This window comes from Miscanthus floridulus, chromosome 4, assembly GCF_019320115.1.
Source record: "Miscanthus floridulus cultivar M001 chromosome 4, ASM1932011v1, whole genome shotgun sequence".
In the NCBI taxonomy this organism is placed as follows: domain Eukaryota; kingdom Viridiplantae; phylum Streptophyta; class Magnoliopsida; order Poales; family Poaceae; genus Miscanthus; species Miscanthus floridulus.
In genome coordinates, this window is record NC_089583.1 from 116,428,813 (window position 1) to 116,446,905 (window position 18,093).

At 47.2% G+C, this 18,093-nt stretch overlaps 1 protein-coding gene across 1 annotated transcript; it reads left to right on the top strand.

Moving 5' to 3' along the window:
- Window positions 1-9,239: 9,239 nt before the first annotated feature.
- On the top strand, window positions 9,240-11,168 carry LOC136552792 (cytochrome P450 709B2-like). Its single transcript, XM_066544363.1, has 2 exons — window positions 9,240-9,683; window positions 9,801-11,168. Exons 1-2 carry the CDS (start codon window positions 9,410-9,412, stop codon window positions 11,066-11,068), a joined length of 1,542 nt encoding a protein of 513 aa, XP_066400460.1. The 5' UTR covers window positions 9,240-9,409; the 3' UTR covers window positions 11,069-11,168.
- The last annotated feature ends 6,925 nt before the right edge of the window (window positions 11,169-18,093 follow it).

Genomic DNA, 18,093 nt, shown 5'->3' on the forward strand with positions numbered 1-18,093 from the left:
GAGGTGTGAGAACGAGTGAGGAGGTGAGGTATGCCTTAAGCTTCTTGAAAGCTTTGTTGGCTTCTTCTGTCCATTCAAATTTATCTGTCTTCTTTAGCAGTTTAAAGAAAGGTAACCCTTTTTCTTCGAGTCTTGATATGAAACGATTTAGGGCCGCCATGCAACTTGTTAGCTTCTGCACATCTTTGACACTTCGAGGAGGGCCCATCTCTATTATGGCTCGAATTTGCTTGGCGCTTGTTTCGATTCCGCAATGACTAACCAAGAATCCGAGTAGTTGTCCTGAAGGAACTCCGAATACACACTTGTTTGGGTTCAATTTCCACCTCCATCTTTTCAGGTTTTCGAAGGTTTGCTTTAAGTCTTCAATTAGTGTATCCGGGTTCTTTGTCTTTACTACTACATCATCCACGTATGCCTCTACGTTTTCGCCAATCTGATCACCAAGGCATGTTTGGATAGCTCTTTAGTAAGTGGCACCAGCATTCTTGAGTCCAAATGACATTGTTTTGTAGCAGTAGGCACCGAATGGAGTGATGAAAGATGTCTTGCTCTGGTCTTGTTTCTTTAATGCGATCTAGTGATATCCTGAATAGCAATCAAGGAAGGATAATAGGGCAGATCCTGCTGTTGAATCAACTATCTGATCAATGCATGGTAGCCCAAACGGATCTTTCGGGCAGTGTTTGTTGAGATCTGTGTAGTCGACACATACGTGCCACTCGTCCGTATTCTTTTTCTGTACTAGAACTAGGTTTGCTAGCGAATCTGGATGGAGGATTTCTCTGATGAATCCGGCTGCCATTAGCATCATGCCTTCATTGATATCAATTCTTTGCTCAGCCAACTCTCTTGGGACCCCTGGCATGTCGGCCGGCTTCCAGGTGAAGATATCTTTATTGTTCCGAAGAAAGTTGGTGAGCGCGAGTTCCTATTTTGCCAATAGGTGGGCGCTGATGATTGCCGTTTTTGAGGGATCACCGGTGCCCAGGTCGATTTGCTTGACGTCGGCTTCTTTTGGTGGTGCTAGGATGCTAGGTTTTTAGCCGGTATCACTAGCTCTTCTGGGCTCATTTTTGCTGCAACAACGGCTATTTCTTTTCTTCCATCGACGCCCTGTGCTTTTGCTACAATTTGGATTGCCTGAACATCACAGTCAAAAGCGCGTTTCAAATCACTCTGAAGAGAGAGGACACCGTTAGGCCCTGGCATCTTAAGCAATAGGTATGGATAATGCGGTATTGCCATGAATTTTGCTAGTGCTAGGTGCCCGAGGATTGCGTGATATGATGAATCGAAGTCTGCAACTTTGAATTTGATGAACTCTGTATGGTAGTTCAAGGGTGTCCCAAAAGTACCTGGTAGAGTGATTTGTCCAAGTGGCATTGCTGCCTTGCCGAGTACTATGACATAAAAAGGTGTGCTTGTTGGTGTAATCATCCCGGCGAGTTGTAGTCCCATCTTCCTTAGAGTTTCTGAGAAAATGATGTTGAGTCTGGCTCCCCCGTCGATTAGTACTTTTGTGACAGTCATACCGGCAATAGTTGGATCTAGAACCAGTGGGTAATGGCCTGCGTTTCCTACGCTAGTCCATTGGTCTTCTCTTAAAAATTGAATTGGATACTGTGACCAGTTGAGATATCTTGGGGTAGCCGGTTCTGCTGCCATGATTGTTCGCAGCGCTAGCTTTTCTTGATGTTTGCTTCTAGAATCTGGGACCCCGGCAAAGATTACTGCTACTGTCCCTTGTCTTCGTGGTTGTCTTCTTCTTTTTTCTGATTGCCTTCTTTGGTATTTTCCTTACTATCCTTTCTTGTGTATCGATCTTTGAAGGTGTAGCAATCTCCGATGGTGTGATTTCCTTTGGGGTGCAAGACGCAACGCATGTTTTCAATGTCGTCATACCTCCTGGGCTTAGAAAACTTCCTTGATTTGTCAGTGACTGCTATGGTGTTGTCTGGACCACGTTTTCTTTCCTGATGTCTTTTATTTTGAAGATTTTGCTTGTCCGGGTTGTCTCGGTTGTTTCTATCTGGGAATCTCTCTCGTGTCTTTTCTTCTGCAGTAATCATCTTTTCACTGTTCGTCTGAATTCTTCATTGTTTCTTGGGTTTTCTTTGTAGAAGTCTTGAAATTGCCACCTAGCCATGATTCCGTGAGAGAAAGATTCGATTACTTCTCGTTGGGTGATGTCATGTACTTAAGCTCGTAGTTCGCCAAATCGTCGATAGTAATTTCTAAGACTTTCACATCCTTTCTGCTTGAGTCCTTTTAACTCTGCATGGGTGATTGGGTGTGTAAAGATACCCATGAAATTTTCACAGAAAGCTCTTTGTAAGTCCTCCCAATTTATGATTGATCTTGGATTCAATTTGTCAACCACTGAAGGGGCATGGTTTCTAGGGCCATGGGAAAGAACAAGGTCTTGATGTCATCATCTCCTCCGGCCAATTCAATTGATTACGAGTAAATCCTAAGCCACTGCCTTAGTTCGGTCTTGCCATCATACTTGGAGTGGTTGGATGGCTTGAACTTGTGAGGCAGTCATATTGAAGCAAGTCTATTTGCAAAACAGGGGAATCTATCGTGCATTCTGGCTTCTGTGTATTCTGATTTAGCGCCCCCTTCTTGCCAACTATTGTCTTGGTGAGAGTAGTTTTGCGTGGCTATCCGAGTAGGTGCTTTGTTTCTGGCCTTTCTTGGTTGTTCGACTCGGTCGTTTTGACTATGGTTTCTTCTGCTTTCTCTGTTGTGACTTCCACTTGGTCCAAGTCTCTCGAAAGCGGACTTCCTTTGATTTTGATCTTCCTGCTCATGAGATGTTGACCTGTTAGGTAGTCTTGAGCGGGCCCTTCCGTCATGCGTTCTTAGGACTGTTGATCGGAGGAAGTTCTGGAGCTGTTCTTGTTTTTCACTAGGATGTGAAGTCGCCCTGAGTTTTTCTAGTGCCTCTTGGATCTTATCGTAGGGTGTATTCGCCGCTCGTCCTTCTTCGACCTCTCGCTTTGATTTTCTTCTATTGTACTCGACTAGGTCTGACTCATATCTGATCCAAGCTTCCTTACGCTGCTTAGCACGGCGTTGACGTCCTTGTTTCAATTTGTTCTTTCTCTCTGGCTTGCCTCTGACTCTCGGTCTCACCATCGTGCCCCTGGGTAAATGGTGATATGTTGGACTCAGATTCATCTGAAGACCTAACGTCGGGCGCTTCTAGGGGACCAATGGTGATCGAGGACAGCAAATCATGAATACTTCTCGAGCGTGAGTTGTTCTGTCATCGGCGTTGGTTTCCGTACTGTTAGAGTTGTTGATAACTTCAGTAGAGGCTTCTAGGTCACAGATTGAGTCTCCTTCTTGGTAGGGTAGAGTTGTTGTTATCGTATCGTCGACTAGTTGGGTGCCGTCATCCTCAGGAACAAAACCTGGCCAATGGACGATGCAGTCTTGAGATGTTATAGTTAAGACGAGACCTTCTTGAGCTCCCGTCAGTGGTATTCCAAGCACTGGATTCAGAGATCTTTCGAGCTATGCCTGATAAGACGTTGCCATGTTGTGGAGTCCGAACGGAAGAGGATTCGACTTCTTTAGAGTACTCTGAGTGTACTCCGAGTTGAATTCTTGATAGGTTGATGTTGTGTTCCGGAGCCTTGTCGGAAAAGAACTCGGTTTTTTGAAAGAACTCGGATAAGACTCCGTCTTGGAAGCGGAACCTGAGTTTGAATTGGATGCGTGAAGCCACGAAATCTGAGTCAGATCGGACATCACGAGCTGCGCGAATCTTCCAGCAAGTTGATCTGTCGTTGTCGCCGAAATGGAAAGGTCTTGATGATGATCCGAATCTTTGAGGAGATGGCCTTGGAGCTTGCCATTGTCACCTGCCTCGCAGATCCCTAAACCGAAGATGAAGGTTGATCCCGTCAAGAAGATCATGTTGTCAAGGTCTGTCGAGCTCTCAGATGTAAATTCGTCGAAAGCCCCTACCTAGCGCGCCAGCTGTCGATGTTTGACCACCGATAGCCTACCACGGGGGTCCCCGGGGTAGTTTGTTCGGGCTTTAGCATATGCGGAACTCGACGGTAAACGCAAGAGACAGTCAATTTATCCTGGTTCGGAGCCTCGATCTTCGATCGAGTAATAGCCCTGCATCCAGTCGGCGTTAGCCTTTGCGTTGGATTGATCGTAAAGTGTTGTGTCGTACAATTGTCACCCGTCCCTAGGAACCCTGCCCTCCTTTATATAGTCAGGAGGTCAGAATCCTAGTCGGTTTACAATGAGAGTTCCTAGTAGGATTACAGAATAACACTACTACTAAGATTACAGGAGAAGAATCCTAGTTGGACTAGATCTTCTCCCTTCCTTGCGGGGTATCCCGTGGGTCCTGCACCGACAGTCGCACATTCAATAGCGACCCTACTTCCTTGATGACTTTCCACCACTCGTTGTGACTTCCATGCGACAATATGCTCATGAGAGAAGTGCCATCTTGAACACCAAGATGACAGTCACAAGTCCAACGATCGAGTCTAGCATTGCCATGACACCGATGACCCTTTGTTGTGTCACAGTTATCGCACCAACTCCTTGGATGTGGATGGAAATGTACTTTCTAGGAACCGAGGTCTCCTCCTGTGGCTAACTATGATCCTTTGATGGATCCATGAACAAGCTCACATCTCTATCTCCATTTCTGTCGACAAAAGATGCTCGGCAGTGCTACGAGGGGTATCCCACGAAGGTAGATTAATCGGTGGAGGTGCGCGTGATTAGAAACCAGATGGTGACACAAGGCATAGAGACAATGATTTAGATAGGTTCAGGCCGTCTGATCGACGTAATACCCTACGTTCTGTGTCTTTGATGTATTGTATTGAATATGAGATGTATGTAGATGTCGACTAGGGGACCCCTGCCTCTCCTTATATACTCTGGAGGGGTTGGGTTATAAGGAACGTATCATATTTGGTACTATACAATATCTAACGGTGCACGTCGACCAGTGCCGTGCACGCCTTGATCTTGTGGGCTGGGCCACCTCTGAGGGTGCGGCCCATATCTTATCTTATGGATACCGGGGGCTATACCCCCACAGCTAGTCCCCAAGCCTGACAGTAGGAGACGTAGTCACGTGGTGCCAGTGTCAGAAAATAGAAGAAAGGCAGAAGACCGGCCGAGCAGGCAACCAGTCCATGGGTGGAGCCCTGAATTGAAAAGCGCACATTCACCGCAAGGTGAAGTGTGCCCACTTAGTCCCCGAGCCTGCTGGAAGATGAAGAATAAATCTTGTAGCAGGGTCAAAGAAAAAGAAGTCTGACAGCTTGTCGACGTCGTCTGACATGCGCGTATCAAGACCCTAGACATGCTGCTCAAGATCAGCACCCTGATCTAAACATCATGGAGCAGCTTGATAGCACACCGATGAGGCATAGCAAGATCCGACCATCGAGGGAGTCCCCGGCGTAGCTAGCAACGTCCAAGCACCGAGGAATCACCGGCGTAGCTGGCGATGTCCGAGCACCGAGGAGTCCCTGACGTAGCTGGTGATGTCCGAGCACCGAGGAGTCCCGACGTAGCTGGCGATGTTCGAGCACCGAGGAGTCCCCGGCGTAGCTGACTATGTCCGAGCACCGAGGAGTCCTCGGCGTAGTTGGCGATGTCCGAGCACCGAGGAGTCCCCGGCGTAGCTGACTATGTCCGAGCACCGAGGAGTCCTCGGCGTAGTTGGTGATGTCCGAGCACCGAAGGAGTCCTCGGCGTAGCTGGCGATGTCCGAGCACCGAGGAGTCCCCGGCGTAGCTGGCGATGTCCGAGCACCGAGGAGTCCCCGACATAGCTGGCGATGTTCGCAAGGTGAAGTGGGGTGAAGTGTGCTCACTTAGTTCCCGAGCACGAAGAATCCGAGCGCCGAGGAGTAACCGACGTAGCTGGCGACATCCGAGCACCGAGGAGTCCCCGGCGTATCTGGCGATGTCCGAGCAACGAGGAGCCCTCGGCGTAGCTGGCGATGAAGCACGAGCGACGAACAATCTGTTTCCTAAGCAGAAGGCCGTAGGTTTGACCCCTACCTGGCGCGCCAACTATCGACAAAAGATGCTCAGCAGTCCTCCGAGGGGTATCCCACGAAGGTAGATTGATCGGTGGAGGTGTGCGTGATCAGGAACCGGATGGTGACACAAGGCGTAGAGACAGCGATTTAGACAGGTTTGGGCCGTCTGATCGACGTAATACCCTACGTCCTGTGTCTTTGGTGTATTGTATTGAATATGAGATGTACGTAGATATCGACTAGGGGACCCCTGCCTCTTCTTATATACTCTGGAGGGGTAGGGTTACAAGAAAAGTATCATATTTGATACTATACAATATCATACGGTGCACATCGACCAGTGTCGTACACGCTTTGATCTTATGGACTGGCCCACTTCTGAGGATGCGGCCCATGCCTTATCTTGTGGATACCAGGGTCATACCCCCACGATTTCTCAGGTAATGGGAAAGGTGTGCTTCTGAAGATCCTATGCTTTTGGAGGCTAGCCTTGTCAAGAGTACTTTGGCTGAGTTGGGTCAAACAATGTCATCTTCATTGAGACAAGCAGGCGTCTGACTACATGTGAGTCTCTTCCAGATATTTACATGCTTGAAGCTCAGTGAGAAGAGGAGGATGGGACACCTATGGCCCCGAAGGACTGCATTAGCGCCAAAATAGCTTCTCTGATGCCTGTCCTCTGGTCAGATTCCTATTGATAACAGTCCAACTGAGGCCCCGTTTAGATCCAAATTTTTTTGGATTTTAGCTATGGTAGCACTTTCGTTTTTATTTGGTAATTAGTGTCTAATTATGGACTAATTAGATTTGAAAGGTTCGTCTCACGATTTTTCACCCAACTGTGCAATTAGTTTTTTTTCGTCTACATTTAATACTCCATGCATGTGCCGCAAGATTCAATGTGACAGGTACTATGCAAAAAATTTTGGCTTTTGGGTGGCATCTAAACGGGCCCTAACTCACCGCTACTGATATTAACCACATCGGCAAATGGTGGGTCTTCTTTAGTGCCAGTGGAGCGAAGGGCACAACACCGCCTAGCCCAGCAAATATAAATGCTCAACACTAGGTCCCTGTTCAAACAACCGTAGATAAGACTAACAAGCTATGGCCCTGTTCGGCTTATCCTATATTCAGCTTGTTCGACTTCTTTTTTCAACCAGAACAATATTTTTCTCTCACAATAATTTAATCAGGACAGTGTTTTTCAGCTAGTTTCAGCCAAAATTCTGCCAACCAAACGGGGCCTGTATTTGGAGAGGTATGAGGGGCGCCAGCGGCCTTGCGGCTCTAGCCAGCGTGCCTAATGGTTCATCCAAGAAAGCTCATGTTATATTAACTAAGCTAAAGTGCTCTAAAGTTTTTTAGCTCTAAAGTTTAAAGAAGGGACCCAAACAAGCCTAAGTGTTTAGTCGTGTTACGCCTCTAAGGTTAAAAAGAAGCAAGCCGTCTGGAAAAGAAATGGTTCCAATGGTTATTATTGTCGATGAGAAATGAGATATATAATCATCCATGTTTCTATTTTTTTAGAAGTTCTAATATCCATCCTTTTTAGCGTGTCCGAGGCTTGAAGGAAGAGCCCGACGTTAGTAATGCTATGATTTTATTGATTCATCGTGGTAGGTAAAAATGGTGGAGTTGGACTTGCGATCACCGGTGACATCCGACCTAGGTCAGCACTAAAATACTACTCGTTCGAAGAAGGCGAGTACATTCACTGCAGCGCAGTTGTAGTCGCCTTCAGGCTTCAGCTGTCCTACTCTTGTCTGTGTCCCGTACTCCCGTCCTTCTAGAAACAAATATCGGCGTGACAAAAAGGATCATAAGATTCTTGAAAATCCATGGACGCGTCAACGGGGAAAGGACTCAGCCCTGGGTCAGTGCTGTTGCCTCGACTAGAGTGCTGTTGCCTCGACTTGTTGTATGGTACGCACTCAAAAGTACACTCTGTTATATCAAGTGCTTGCACGTTTAGGGCATGTTTAGATTCCAAAAATTTTCACCCTAAAATGTCACATCGAATCTTACGATATATGCATGGAGTACTAAATGTAGACGAAATATAAAACTAATTGCACAGTTGGGTGAGAAATCGCGAGACGAAACTTTCGAACCTAATTAGTCTATAATTATACACTAATTGCCAAATACAAATAAAAATGCTACAGTAGCCAAAATCAAAATTTTTTGCCAACTAAACGCGCCCTTATATGGACACTTTAAATACTGACACCGATACGTGACGAACTGATGATCGATATTCAGTCCAAAGTACTCCTCTGTCCAAAATACATGCAATATTTATATCTCTAAATAAATTTATTAAAAAACTAGATTCGCTGATCTTTCTAATAATACTAATTATGCATCATAAATATTAATATTTTTTAATATATATTTTGTTAAAATTATTTCTCGAAAAACGAAAACGACAGATATTTTAGAATGGAGAGAGTATTAGAATAAATAATCATGGTGTGATGAACTGTATTAGAGTAAACATGCGTCGGCCACAACAATTAAGAAATCCCACCATCCACACGCAACTGCAATATATTGGCATATTCAGGCCTTGTTTAGTTCCTCTCCTTAAAGTTTAGTCCATATTCCATCGGATGTTTGACACATGCATAGAGTATTAAATATAAACTAAAAAATAACTAATTGCAAAGATTGTGACTAATTTGCGAGACGATTTTTTTTAAGCCTAATTAGTCCATGATTCGAAAAATATGGTGGTACAATAAAGCTACAGTAACATGTGCTAATGACGGATTAATTAGGTTTAATAAATTTATCTCGCGGAGTACCGAGAACTTCCGTAATTTATTTTATTATTACTATCAAATACTCGTATGTGACACACGTGCCACCCCTGAACTTTACCCGTCGCCTAGGTGCAAAGTACTAGGTGTGGAGCATCATTTCGTTACGTTTGTGTATTACGGCCCAACCTTCCAGAAACCGGAAGAGCGACGCGGTTTTCCATGTCGACGTGGACATCAATCAAGCAGTCCTGCTCTTGCAAACGAAAACGCCCGTTCCCACTTGCATTCTGCTGGCATCACCACTGATCTCACCGGCCCCGACAACCCACCAAGCGCCCCGGCGACTAGAACGTCAAACGACAACCCACCAAGCGCCCCGGCGACTACAGAAAAACGCGGTATAAATAGCACCCTCCACCCTCAGCCCGCACAAACAACCTCACCTCCGATCCAAGTGTCAGCAGAAAAACAAGCTTTCTTTCAACCCAGCAAGAAAACCAAGAGATCTAGCAGAAGATTTCCTACTCGGCCGCGCGCACGTGCAGACCCGATCTGACTGAGACTCTGAGAGGTAGCAGCTCGGCAGTGACCGCGAGCCATGGGACTGGCCTGGATGGTGGCTGCGGCCGTCGCGGCGGTGCTGGCGTCGTGGGCGTTCAACGCGCTGGTGCACCTCGTCTGGCGCCCCTACGCCATCACCCGGAGGTTCCGCGCGCAGGGCGTGCGCGGGCCGGCCTACAGGTTCTTCACCGGGAGCCTCGGCGAGATCAAGCGGCTCCGCGGCCAGGGCGCCGCCGTCACGCTGGACGTCGACGACCACGACTTCATCCCCATGGTGCAGCCGCACCTCCGCAAATGGATCGCGCTCTACGGTACGTGCGTCGTGACAGGCCGCCCTGCTGGCTGCTGCTTATTCGTTTGTTATTAGGTCCTCCATGACTGCAAATTGCATGTTTCTTAACTACGTACGACGCCGTGAATGGCTGCAGGCCGGACGTTCGTGTACTGGACCGGCGCGAGGCCGAACGTGTGCGTGGCGGACGTGAACGTGGTCAGGCAGGTGCTCTTCGACCGCACCGGCCTCTACCCCAAGAACCTCATGAACCCGCACATCTCCCGCCTGCTCGGCAAGGGCCTCGTCCTCACCGACGGCGACGAGTGGAAGCGCCACCGCAAGGTCGTGCACCCGGCCTTCAACATGGACAAGCTCAAGATGATGACAGTCACCATGTCCGACTGTGCTCGCTCGATGATGTCCGAGTGGAAGGCACAGCTCGCGAAGGGCGGCAGCCACGTGGAGGTCGAGCTGAGCAGCCGGTTCGAGGAGCTCACCGCCGACGTGATCTCGCACACGGCGTTCGGGAGCAGCTACAACGAGGGGAAACAGGTCTTCCTGGCGCAGAGGGAGCTCCAGTCCATCGCCTTCTCGACCATTTTCAATGTCCAGATCCCAGCTCTCAAGTACCTTCCAACCGAGAAGAACCTCAGGACACGGAAGCTGGACAAGCAGGTGAGGGGCATGCTCATGGACATCATCAAGACACGCCTCGCCAGCAAGGACACCGCCGGCTACGGCAACGACCTGCTCGGGCTCATGCTGGAGGCGTGCGCGCCGGAGCACGGCGAGACGCCGGTGCTGAACATGGACGAGATAATCGATGAGTGCAAGACCTTCTTCTTCGCCGGGCACGACACCACGTCGCACCTGCTCACCTGGGCCTCCTTCCTTCTGAGCACACACCCGGAGTGGCAGGACAGGCTCCGGGAGGAGGTGCGGCGGGAGTGCGGCGACGAGATCCCCACCGGCGACGCGCTCAACAAGTTGAAGCTAGTCAACATGTTCCTCCTGGAGACGCTGCGGCTCTACGGACCGGTGTCCCTGATCCAGAGGAAGACAGGATCAGACCTCGACCTTGGTGGCGTCAGGGTACCCGAGGGCGCGATCCTGACCATTCCAATCGCGACGATCCACCGCGACAAGGAGGTCTGGGGCGATGACGCCGGCGAGTTCAAGCCGGAGAGGTTCGAGAACGGGGTGACCAGGGCGGCCAAGTACCCCAATGCGCTGCTGTCTTTCTCCAGTGGGCCAAGGTCGTGCATCGGTCAGAACTTCGCAATGATCGAGGCCAAGGCTGTGGTCGCCATGATCCTGCAGAGGTTTGAGCTCGAGCTGTCCCCAAAATACGTCCACGCGCCCATGGATGTGATCACCCTGCGGCCCAGGCATGGGCTCCCCATGCTCCTCAGGCGTCTGTAGGAGTAATGACAGTACGACTAGAGTCGAATGCATGCTGTATATGTCTTACCAGAGTAGCACATTCCAATTTATAGTAATTTTTCTGCACTACATAATGTTATTTTTGAACCCATCTACTTTATTGTGTTTGGTTCTGAGACATGGCGGGTGGGACACTCATGTCTCTGTTTTGAGTTATGAGACGGTTCCTTCTCGTGTTTAGTTGAGGGGGATTAGATCATTTTTGTCTAGTGTTTGGTTGAAGGCAGATGCGAATCTACAATATATATCCATTGGGGTAACCTTGCAACGGTAACTTTCTGAAAACTCACTAAAAGTTGTTTTTACCGACCTACAAATTACTCTTTCGAATGGAGAATCAACACGTCTTTAACCCAGTTGCTTAGTGCTTGACCCCAGTGACATGATATCCTAGATTCGTCCCTAGTCGAAGGATATCGAAAAGTGGGTTGAGCCATGACATATATGGTCTACCTGTTAACATTTTTTTCCCTCATCTTCCACCTTACTAGTTTCTACCCCACTGCTTGCATTTGGTACCGTCGGTCGTTGGAACTCAGCCCTAGGCCTCGCATGCTGACGCCTGCACCTTGTGGCCCCCGTCGTTGGACCACGGCCCTGCGCCCCTCTGCCCTCTGTCGTCTACACCGACCATCCTCCGCAAATGAGCTTGGCGCGCGTCGCTCCTCTTCTCCTCTCCTCTGCTGGTGAGCTCGGACGGGCGCTACTTCACCCGGAGCACTGCCTCGCCCTTGTGCCTGCGCGCGCCTCCTCTTCTTCCTCGTGCGTGTGTAACACTGGTCCCACTTAGGACGACCCCGTCCATCAAATTTCTGGAGATGAGTTTGTAAGGAAAATGGACCCTAGGTCCATTTACTTTGGATTTTGGTGTTTGATGACCAACACAACCAAATTGGACTAATGAATTTGCAAGTGTTTGTTTTGTAGTTCTATAGGGTGCAAGACGTAACTTGGACGAAGGCGACGTGATGATCCGATGATCAACACCTCAAGCAAGACCTTAGAAGTACAAGAGAAGACCCAAGAGATCAAGCAAAGTCCAAGCATGAAGATTGGAACCAAGCCGTAAGCAAGATCGCGAAGAAACGAGCTCGCAGAGGCGACCGGACGCTGGACCGGACGCTGGTGGCTCGGCAGTCGGGACGACCGGACGCTGGACCGGTGGCTCGGCAGTCGGGACGACCGAACGCTGGACCGGTGGCTCTGCAGTCGTGATGACCGAACACTGGACCGGTGGCTCTGCAGTAGGGACGACCGGACGCGGGCGGTGAAACCGATCGGACGCGGGCGGTGAAACCAACCGGACGCAGGAAAGCAGCGTCCGATCAAGTACAGAGAGGTTCCAGAGCGGCAAATCTGCGACCGGACGCGTCCGGTGGCAGGCGACCGGACGCTGGCCAGCGTCCGATCAGTATATTGCCGGCTCAACGGTCGGGATGACCATACATGTCCGGTTAGGACGATTCAGCGTCTTGTCAGTAGCAGTTTCATGGGAGTTCGACCCCAATGGCTACTTTCTCAGTGGGGCTTATAAATACAACCCCCAACCAGCCATTTGAGTTTAGTGGAGCTAAGGAAACATACCAAGGGTGTTGATACACCATTTTAGTGATCTCCACTTGCATAGTGCTTAGTGATTCATCAGGTGATTAGCATAGGTGCTTTGCGAAGTGCTTAGGTTGATTAGACCACCGCTTATGCGCTTGCTCTAGGTTTAGGCCTAGTGTTTAGTGAGGTTTGCATACCTCTTATCACTCGGTGCTTGCGAGCACCATTGTTGTACATTGGAGAGGCTTGAAGTCTTGCGAGATCACACCAACTGTGTTTGTGGTGTGGCCGCCACCGTGTACCGGAGGGAACAAGGCCTGCGGCATTTCGGCCGGAAGCTTGATAGTGAAGACGGCGGGGAGCATCCGGGAGAGGCTTGTTGGAAGGCACGTCGGAGACCCACTTGCGCGTGGGAAAGGCCCGAGGCTATCCACGGAGTTACCCGATCGGGAGCTTGGCCCTTGCGAGGGATTCCTTGCGAGGGGCTCCAACGAGGACTAGGGGGAAGCTTGCATGCTTCTCGATACCTCATTAAAAATACTAGAGTCGTCGACGGGAATTTGCATATCTCTACCTTGCTCTTTAGCTTTCGCATTTACATTGATTACTTTACTACGTTTGCGGTAGAGATAGCAACACACTAGTAAAACCATAGTTGCACATCTAAATAATTTATCTATTGCATAGGTTTTGCTAGGGTTACAAAAAGAGGCCATAGTTTAGAGTTAGAATTTTTAAGTTGCCTAATTCAACCCCCCCCCCCCCCCGTCTTAGGCGTCACGGTCCCTTCAATTGGTATCAGAGCCGGTTGGCTCAATTTGGACCTTTGGCTTAACCGCCGTTGAGCCGACACTATTTAGAGTGGTTGGGATGGATACCGCTAGGCCTCCGCACTTTGACGGCACTAACTTCCCATACTATAAAGCTAGAATGGCTTGCCACCTTGAGGCGGTTGATTTGGATGTATGGAGAGTCACTCGTGACGGGATGAAACCCATCAAGAATCCCAAAAAACTCACAAAGAGTGATGAAAAAGAAATGCACTTCAATGCTAGAGCTAAAAATTGCTTGTTTGAATCACTTAGTATAGATGTTTTTAACCAAGTATTCACTTTAAATACGGCACATGAAATTTGGTTAAAACTCCAAGAGCTCCATGACGACACAAGCAATGTTCATGAGCAAAAACATTGTCTAGCAAAGCAAAACTATGATTCCTTTACTATGAATGATGATGAGCTTATTCGTGATATGTATTCTCGTTTGAATCTAATTATCAATGAGCTCCATTCTATAGGATTATTAAAGCTAGATGATGCGGACATCGTGAGGAAGATCATCTCCGTGCTACCACAAAAGAAATATGCAAGCATCATCACCATCCTTCACAACATGGAGGACTTGAGCAACATGACCCCAGGCATAGTCATTGGCAAGTTAGTGGCATTTAAAATGTCACATAAGATGGGTCAAGAAGAAGCTTCTTCATCAAGCAAAGGCAAAGCTCTTGCTTGTAGCGAGAAAAAAAAAAGATGAAGAGCAAGCAAGTTGAGACAAGCTCAAGCTCAAGTTCCTCAAGTGAAGATGAAGAAGAAGATGAGGGCGATGATGATGATGATGATGATTCAAATGATGATCAATATTCCTCCTCCACCTCTGATCTTGATGAAGAATCAATCAAAGTAATCAACAAGGTGGAGAGATGATCCAAAGGCTCAATGTCAAGGGTGTGCCCATCCAAATTCAAGATTTCATTTTCACAAATCAAAGAAATGAGCAAAGAAAGAGAGGATGCTATGGATGCGGCGAATTGGGGCACTTTGTGGAAATTTGTCCAAACAAGCCCACACCCAAGACAAAGAAGAAGGCATGCAAGAACCAAGCCCTCACATCAATAAGATCATAGGATGATTCTTCAAGTGAAGAAGAACCCCATCACAAGAGGCGAGGCCACAAGCAATCATCATCAAGCTCTTCTCATGTGTGCCTTATGGCACGAGGTAACGAAAGCTCTTCCTCTAGTGAGAGTGATAGTAATGATGATATGCCTTCTTATCATGAACTTGTGCAAGAAAATCTTAATTATGCTAAAGCTTGCACTAGTCAACAAAAGAAGCTCAAAAGTTTAAAAGAAAAGCTAGATAGTTCATAAAAGCATACAAAATCTTGCTTGAACAATATGAGAACTTTGCTAATCTCAATGTTGAACTATCTACTAAAATTGAGAAACTTAAGACTAGTGAAACAACAAATGCATGCACAATCAATGATGAGTAACTTGAAAAGAAAAATGAAAAATTAAAAGAAAAGTTAGTTAGCTCACAAGAAGCATATAATAGTTTGCTTGCTAAAATGGAAACCATGTGCAAACATTGTGATGAACTAACTAATAAAGTTGCTAATCTAGAAGCCATTGGCACAACCCCTACCAAGGCATCTAAAAAGAAAAGTCCTATCTTTAACATGTCTAAAAAGGATGCCTCTACTTCTTGTAATGATTTATGTTTTGACTCACCTTTGTGCAACCAAGTTTGTGTTGAGAAAGTTATTGTAGATACATGCACACAAGAGGTTGCAAAAGAGAATGAACAACTCAAGCAAGAAGTAGCTCGCCTCACAAAGGACTTGACTCAAGTGAAAGGCAAGGCGAAGCAAACCCAACTTCATCAAGATAACACCATCAAGGGAGTGAAGAAGCTTGATGAAGGACAAACCATGGTTTGTTACGTGTGCCACAAGGAAGGTCACAAGTTCTATGAGTGCAAGGTGAAGAATGGGGGAGGAGCAAAGAAGAAAGAGAAAAAGCAAACAAGCAAGCTCTCCAACACCTACACCAATAAGGTGGACAAGAAGGCCTCCACACCTTATCTCTTGAAGAGGAAGAAAAATGACAAGGTGGTGGCCATCAAGGTGAACAAGCAAGCCAACAATGGGGTCAAACGTTTTTGGGTGCCAAAGGAAATTATTTCAAACATGAAGAGCACCAAGAAGGTTTGGATCCCGAAAGGAAAGTGAGAAGTCCGTCGGACTTCGGAGAATTTGGAGACTTGGCAAAGTATGGGTGCATTTCATGGGGTACATCATGATGGACAAAGTCATTGCCAAGTAGGTTAGTGAATACAATGGACCCAAATTCTCCTTCCCATGTTAGGTAACTAGATGTCATTACTTTCATTTAGTATTCATTTCAATTGGCATTGTTTTACAATTGATATACTCTTAAAGCATCTAGTTATCTTTCATGCCTATGGTTGCATTTACATGCTTAAATCTTTTGTCATGCATTCAATAGGTATATCATATGGTAGGCTTGCTCGGTTTCATTATCAACCCTTGGAGCAAACCTACATGGTTTAAAATTGTTTAGAAGCACGGCACATAGCTTGTTTTACAATTATTCATCTAATATGTGCCAAAGTCCAAATTGTAGATAATCTCTCTCGAATATCATTTTTGAAAATAATTCTCACATTCATGAGAAGTCATCTTTCAAACGGTATTTTGATACTTAAATCAATGTGCACAAATTTTACAAGTATTCAACACTTGTGTGCACAAATTTAGGGGGAGCTTAATTCTACAACTTGGATGCTTTGAGACTAATACTTTTTCAAATGGTATCAATTTTTCAAACCTATCACATGTGTAGTAGTCTCATTGTAAGGAAATTGGAGTCCCCGGAGTTAAGCATCATTCTTCAATTGGCATCATCATGTTGATTTCATTTCGTATTTATATGCTTTCTCCATGCATTATATAGATTAAACTCTCTTGCACAATAAATTGCTAATTATGCATATGCTTTGCTTTCTACCATATGTATGCATATATTTAGGGGGAGCTTAGTCTATATAATGTGAGAGTCAAATTTTGTGATCCATTTCACTCTATACAAAGGATCACGAAATTTGACCCACCCTTGTGCTACTAATATCTTCCTTTTCGGTGTTTGATGCCAAAGGGGGAGAATTTGAAGGACCAAAGACAAGCATTTAGTTACAAGTAGTAATGGTCCGAGAAAGGGAGGAAAGTGAATTATGGGTTAGTCTAAGTAATGGGAGACTTTTTTTAGAAAGCTAGGCTTTAATCCATAATATCACATGGGGACATTTGCAAGGGCAAGATAAGCTTTTAAGTAAAGTTTTAATTGGTATCTTACAATTGACTTTGATTGGTATCCCTTAATACCATATATGATTTCAATTGGTATCTTTAAGTATCAAATAAACTTGCCCTTTGCATTGCATCCTAGCAAGTAGGTAGTTTTTAACTTCCAAATTCTTATTATTTGCTTGCTTTGGCCGTGTTGGCATCAATCACCAAAAAGGGGGAGATTCTAAGGAAAATGGACCCTTGGCCCATTTACTTTGGATTTTGGTGTTTGATGACCAACACAATCAAATTGGACTAATGAATTTGCAAGTGTTTGTTTTGTAGTTCAATAGGGTGCAAGACGTAACTTGGACGAAGGTGACGTGATGATCCGATGATCAACACCTCAAGCAAGACCTTAGGAGCACAAGAGAAGACCCAAGAGATCAAGCAAAGTCCAAGCATGAAGATTGAAACCAAGCCGTACGCAAGATCGCAAAGAAACGAGCTCGCAGAGGCGACCGGACGTTGGACCGGACGCTGGTGGCTCGGCAGTCGGGACGACCGTACGCTAGACCGGTGGCTCGGCAATCGGGACGACCGGATGCTGGACCGGTGGCTCTGCAGTCGGGACGACCAGACGCGGGCGGTGAAACCGACCGGACGCAGGAAAGCAGCGTCCGATCAAGTACAGAGAGGTTCCAGAGCGGCAAATTTGCGACCAGACACGTCTGATGGCAGGCGACCGGACGCTGGCCAGCGTCTGATCAGTATATTGCTAGCTCAATGGTCAGGACAACCGGACGTGTCCGGTCAGGACGATTCAGCGTCCGGTCAATAGCAGTTTCGCGGGAGTTCGACCCCAACGACTACTTTCTCAGTGGGGCTTATAAATACAACCCCCAACCGGCCATTTGAGTTTAGTGGAGCTAAGAAAACATACCAAGGGTGTTGATACACCTTTTTGTGATCTCCACTTGCATAGTGTTTAGTGATTCATCAGGTGATTAGCATAGGTGCTTTGCGAAGTGCTTTGGTTGATTAGACCACCGCTTATGCGCTTGCTCTAGGTTTAGGCCTTGTGTTTAGTGAGGTTTGCATACCTCTTACCACTCGATGCTTGCGAGCACCATTGTTGTACATCGGAGGGGCTTGAAGTCTTGCGAGATCACACCAACCACGTTTGTGGTGTGGCCGCCACCGTGTACCGGAGGGAACAAGGCCCGCGGCGTTTCGGCCGGAAGCTTGATAGTGAAGACGGCGGGGAGCATCCGGGAGAGGCTTGCTAGAAGGCACGTCAGAGACCCACTTGCGTGTAGGGAAGGCCCGAGGCTATCCACGGAGTTACCCGACCGGGAGCTTGG

Coding starts and splice junctions, on each gene's coding strand:
- LOC136552792 (XM_066544363.1), top strand. CDS start 9,410: ATGGGACTGGCCTGGATGGTGGCTGCGGCCGTCGCGGCGGTGCTGGCG. Junction 9,684..9,800: donor CAAATGGATCGCGCTCTACG/GTACGTGCGTCG, acceptor GAATGGCTGCAG/GCCGGACGTTCGTGTACTGG.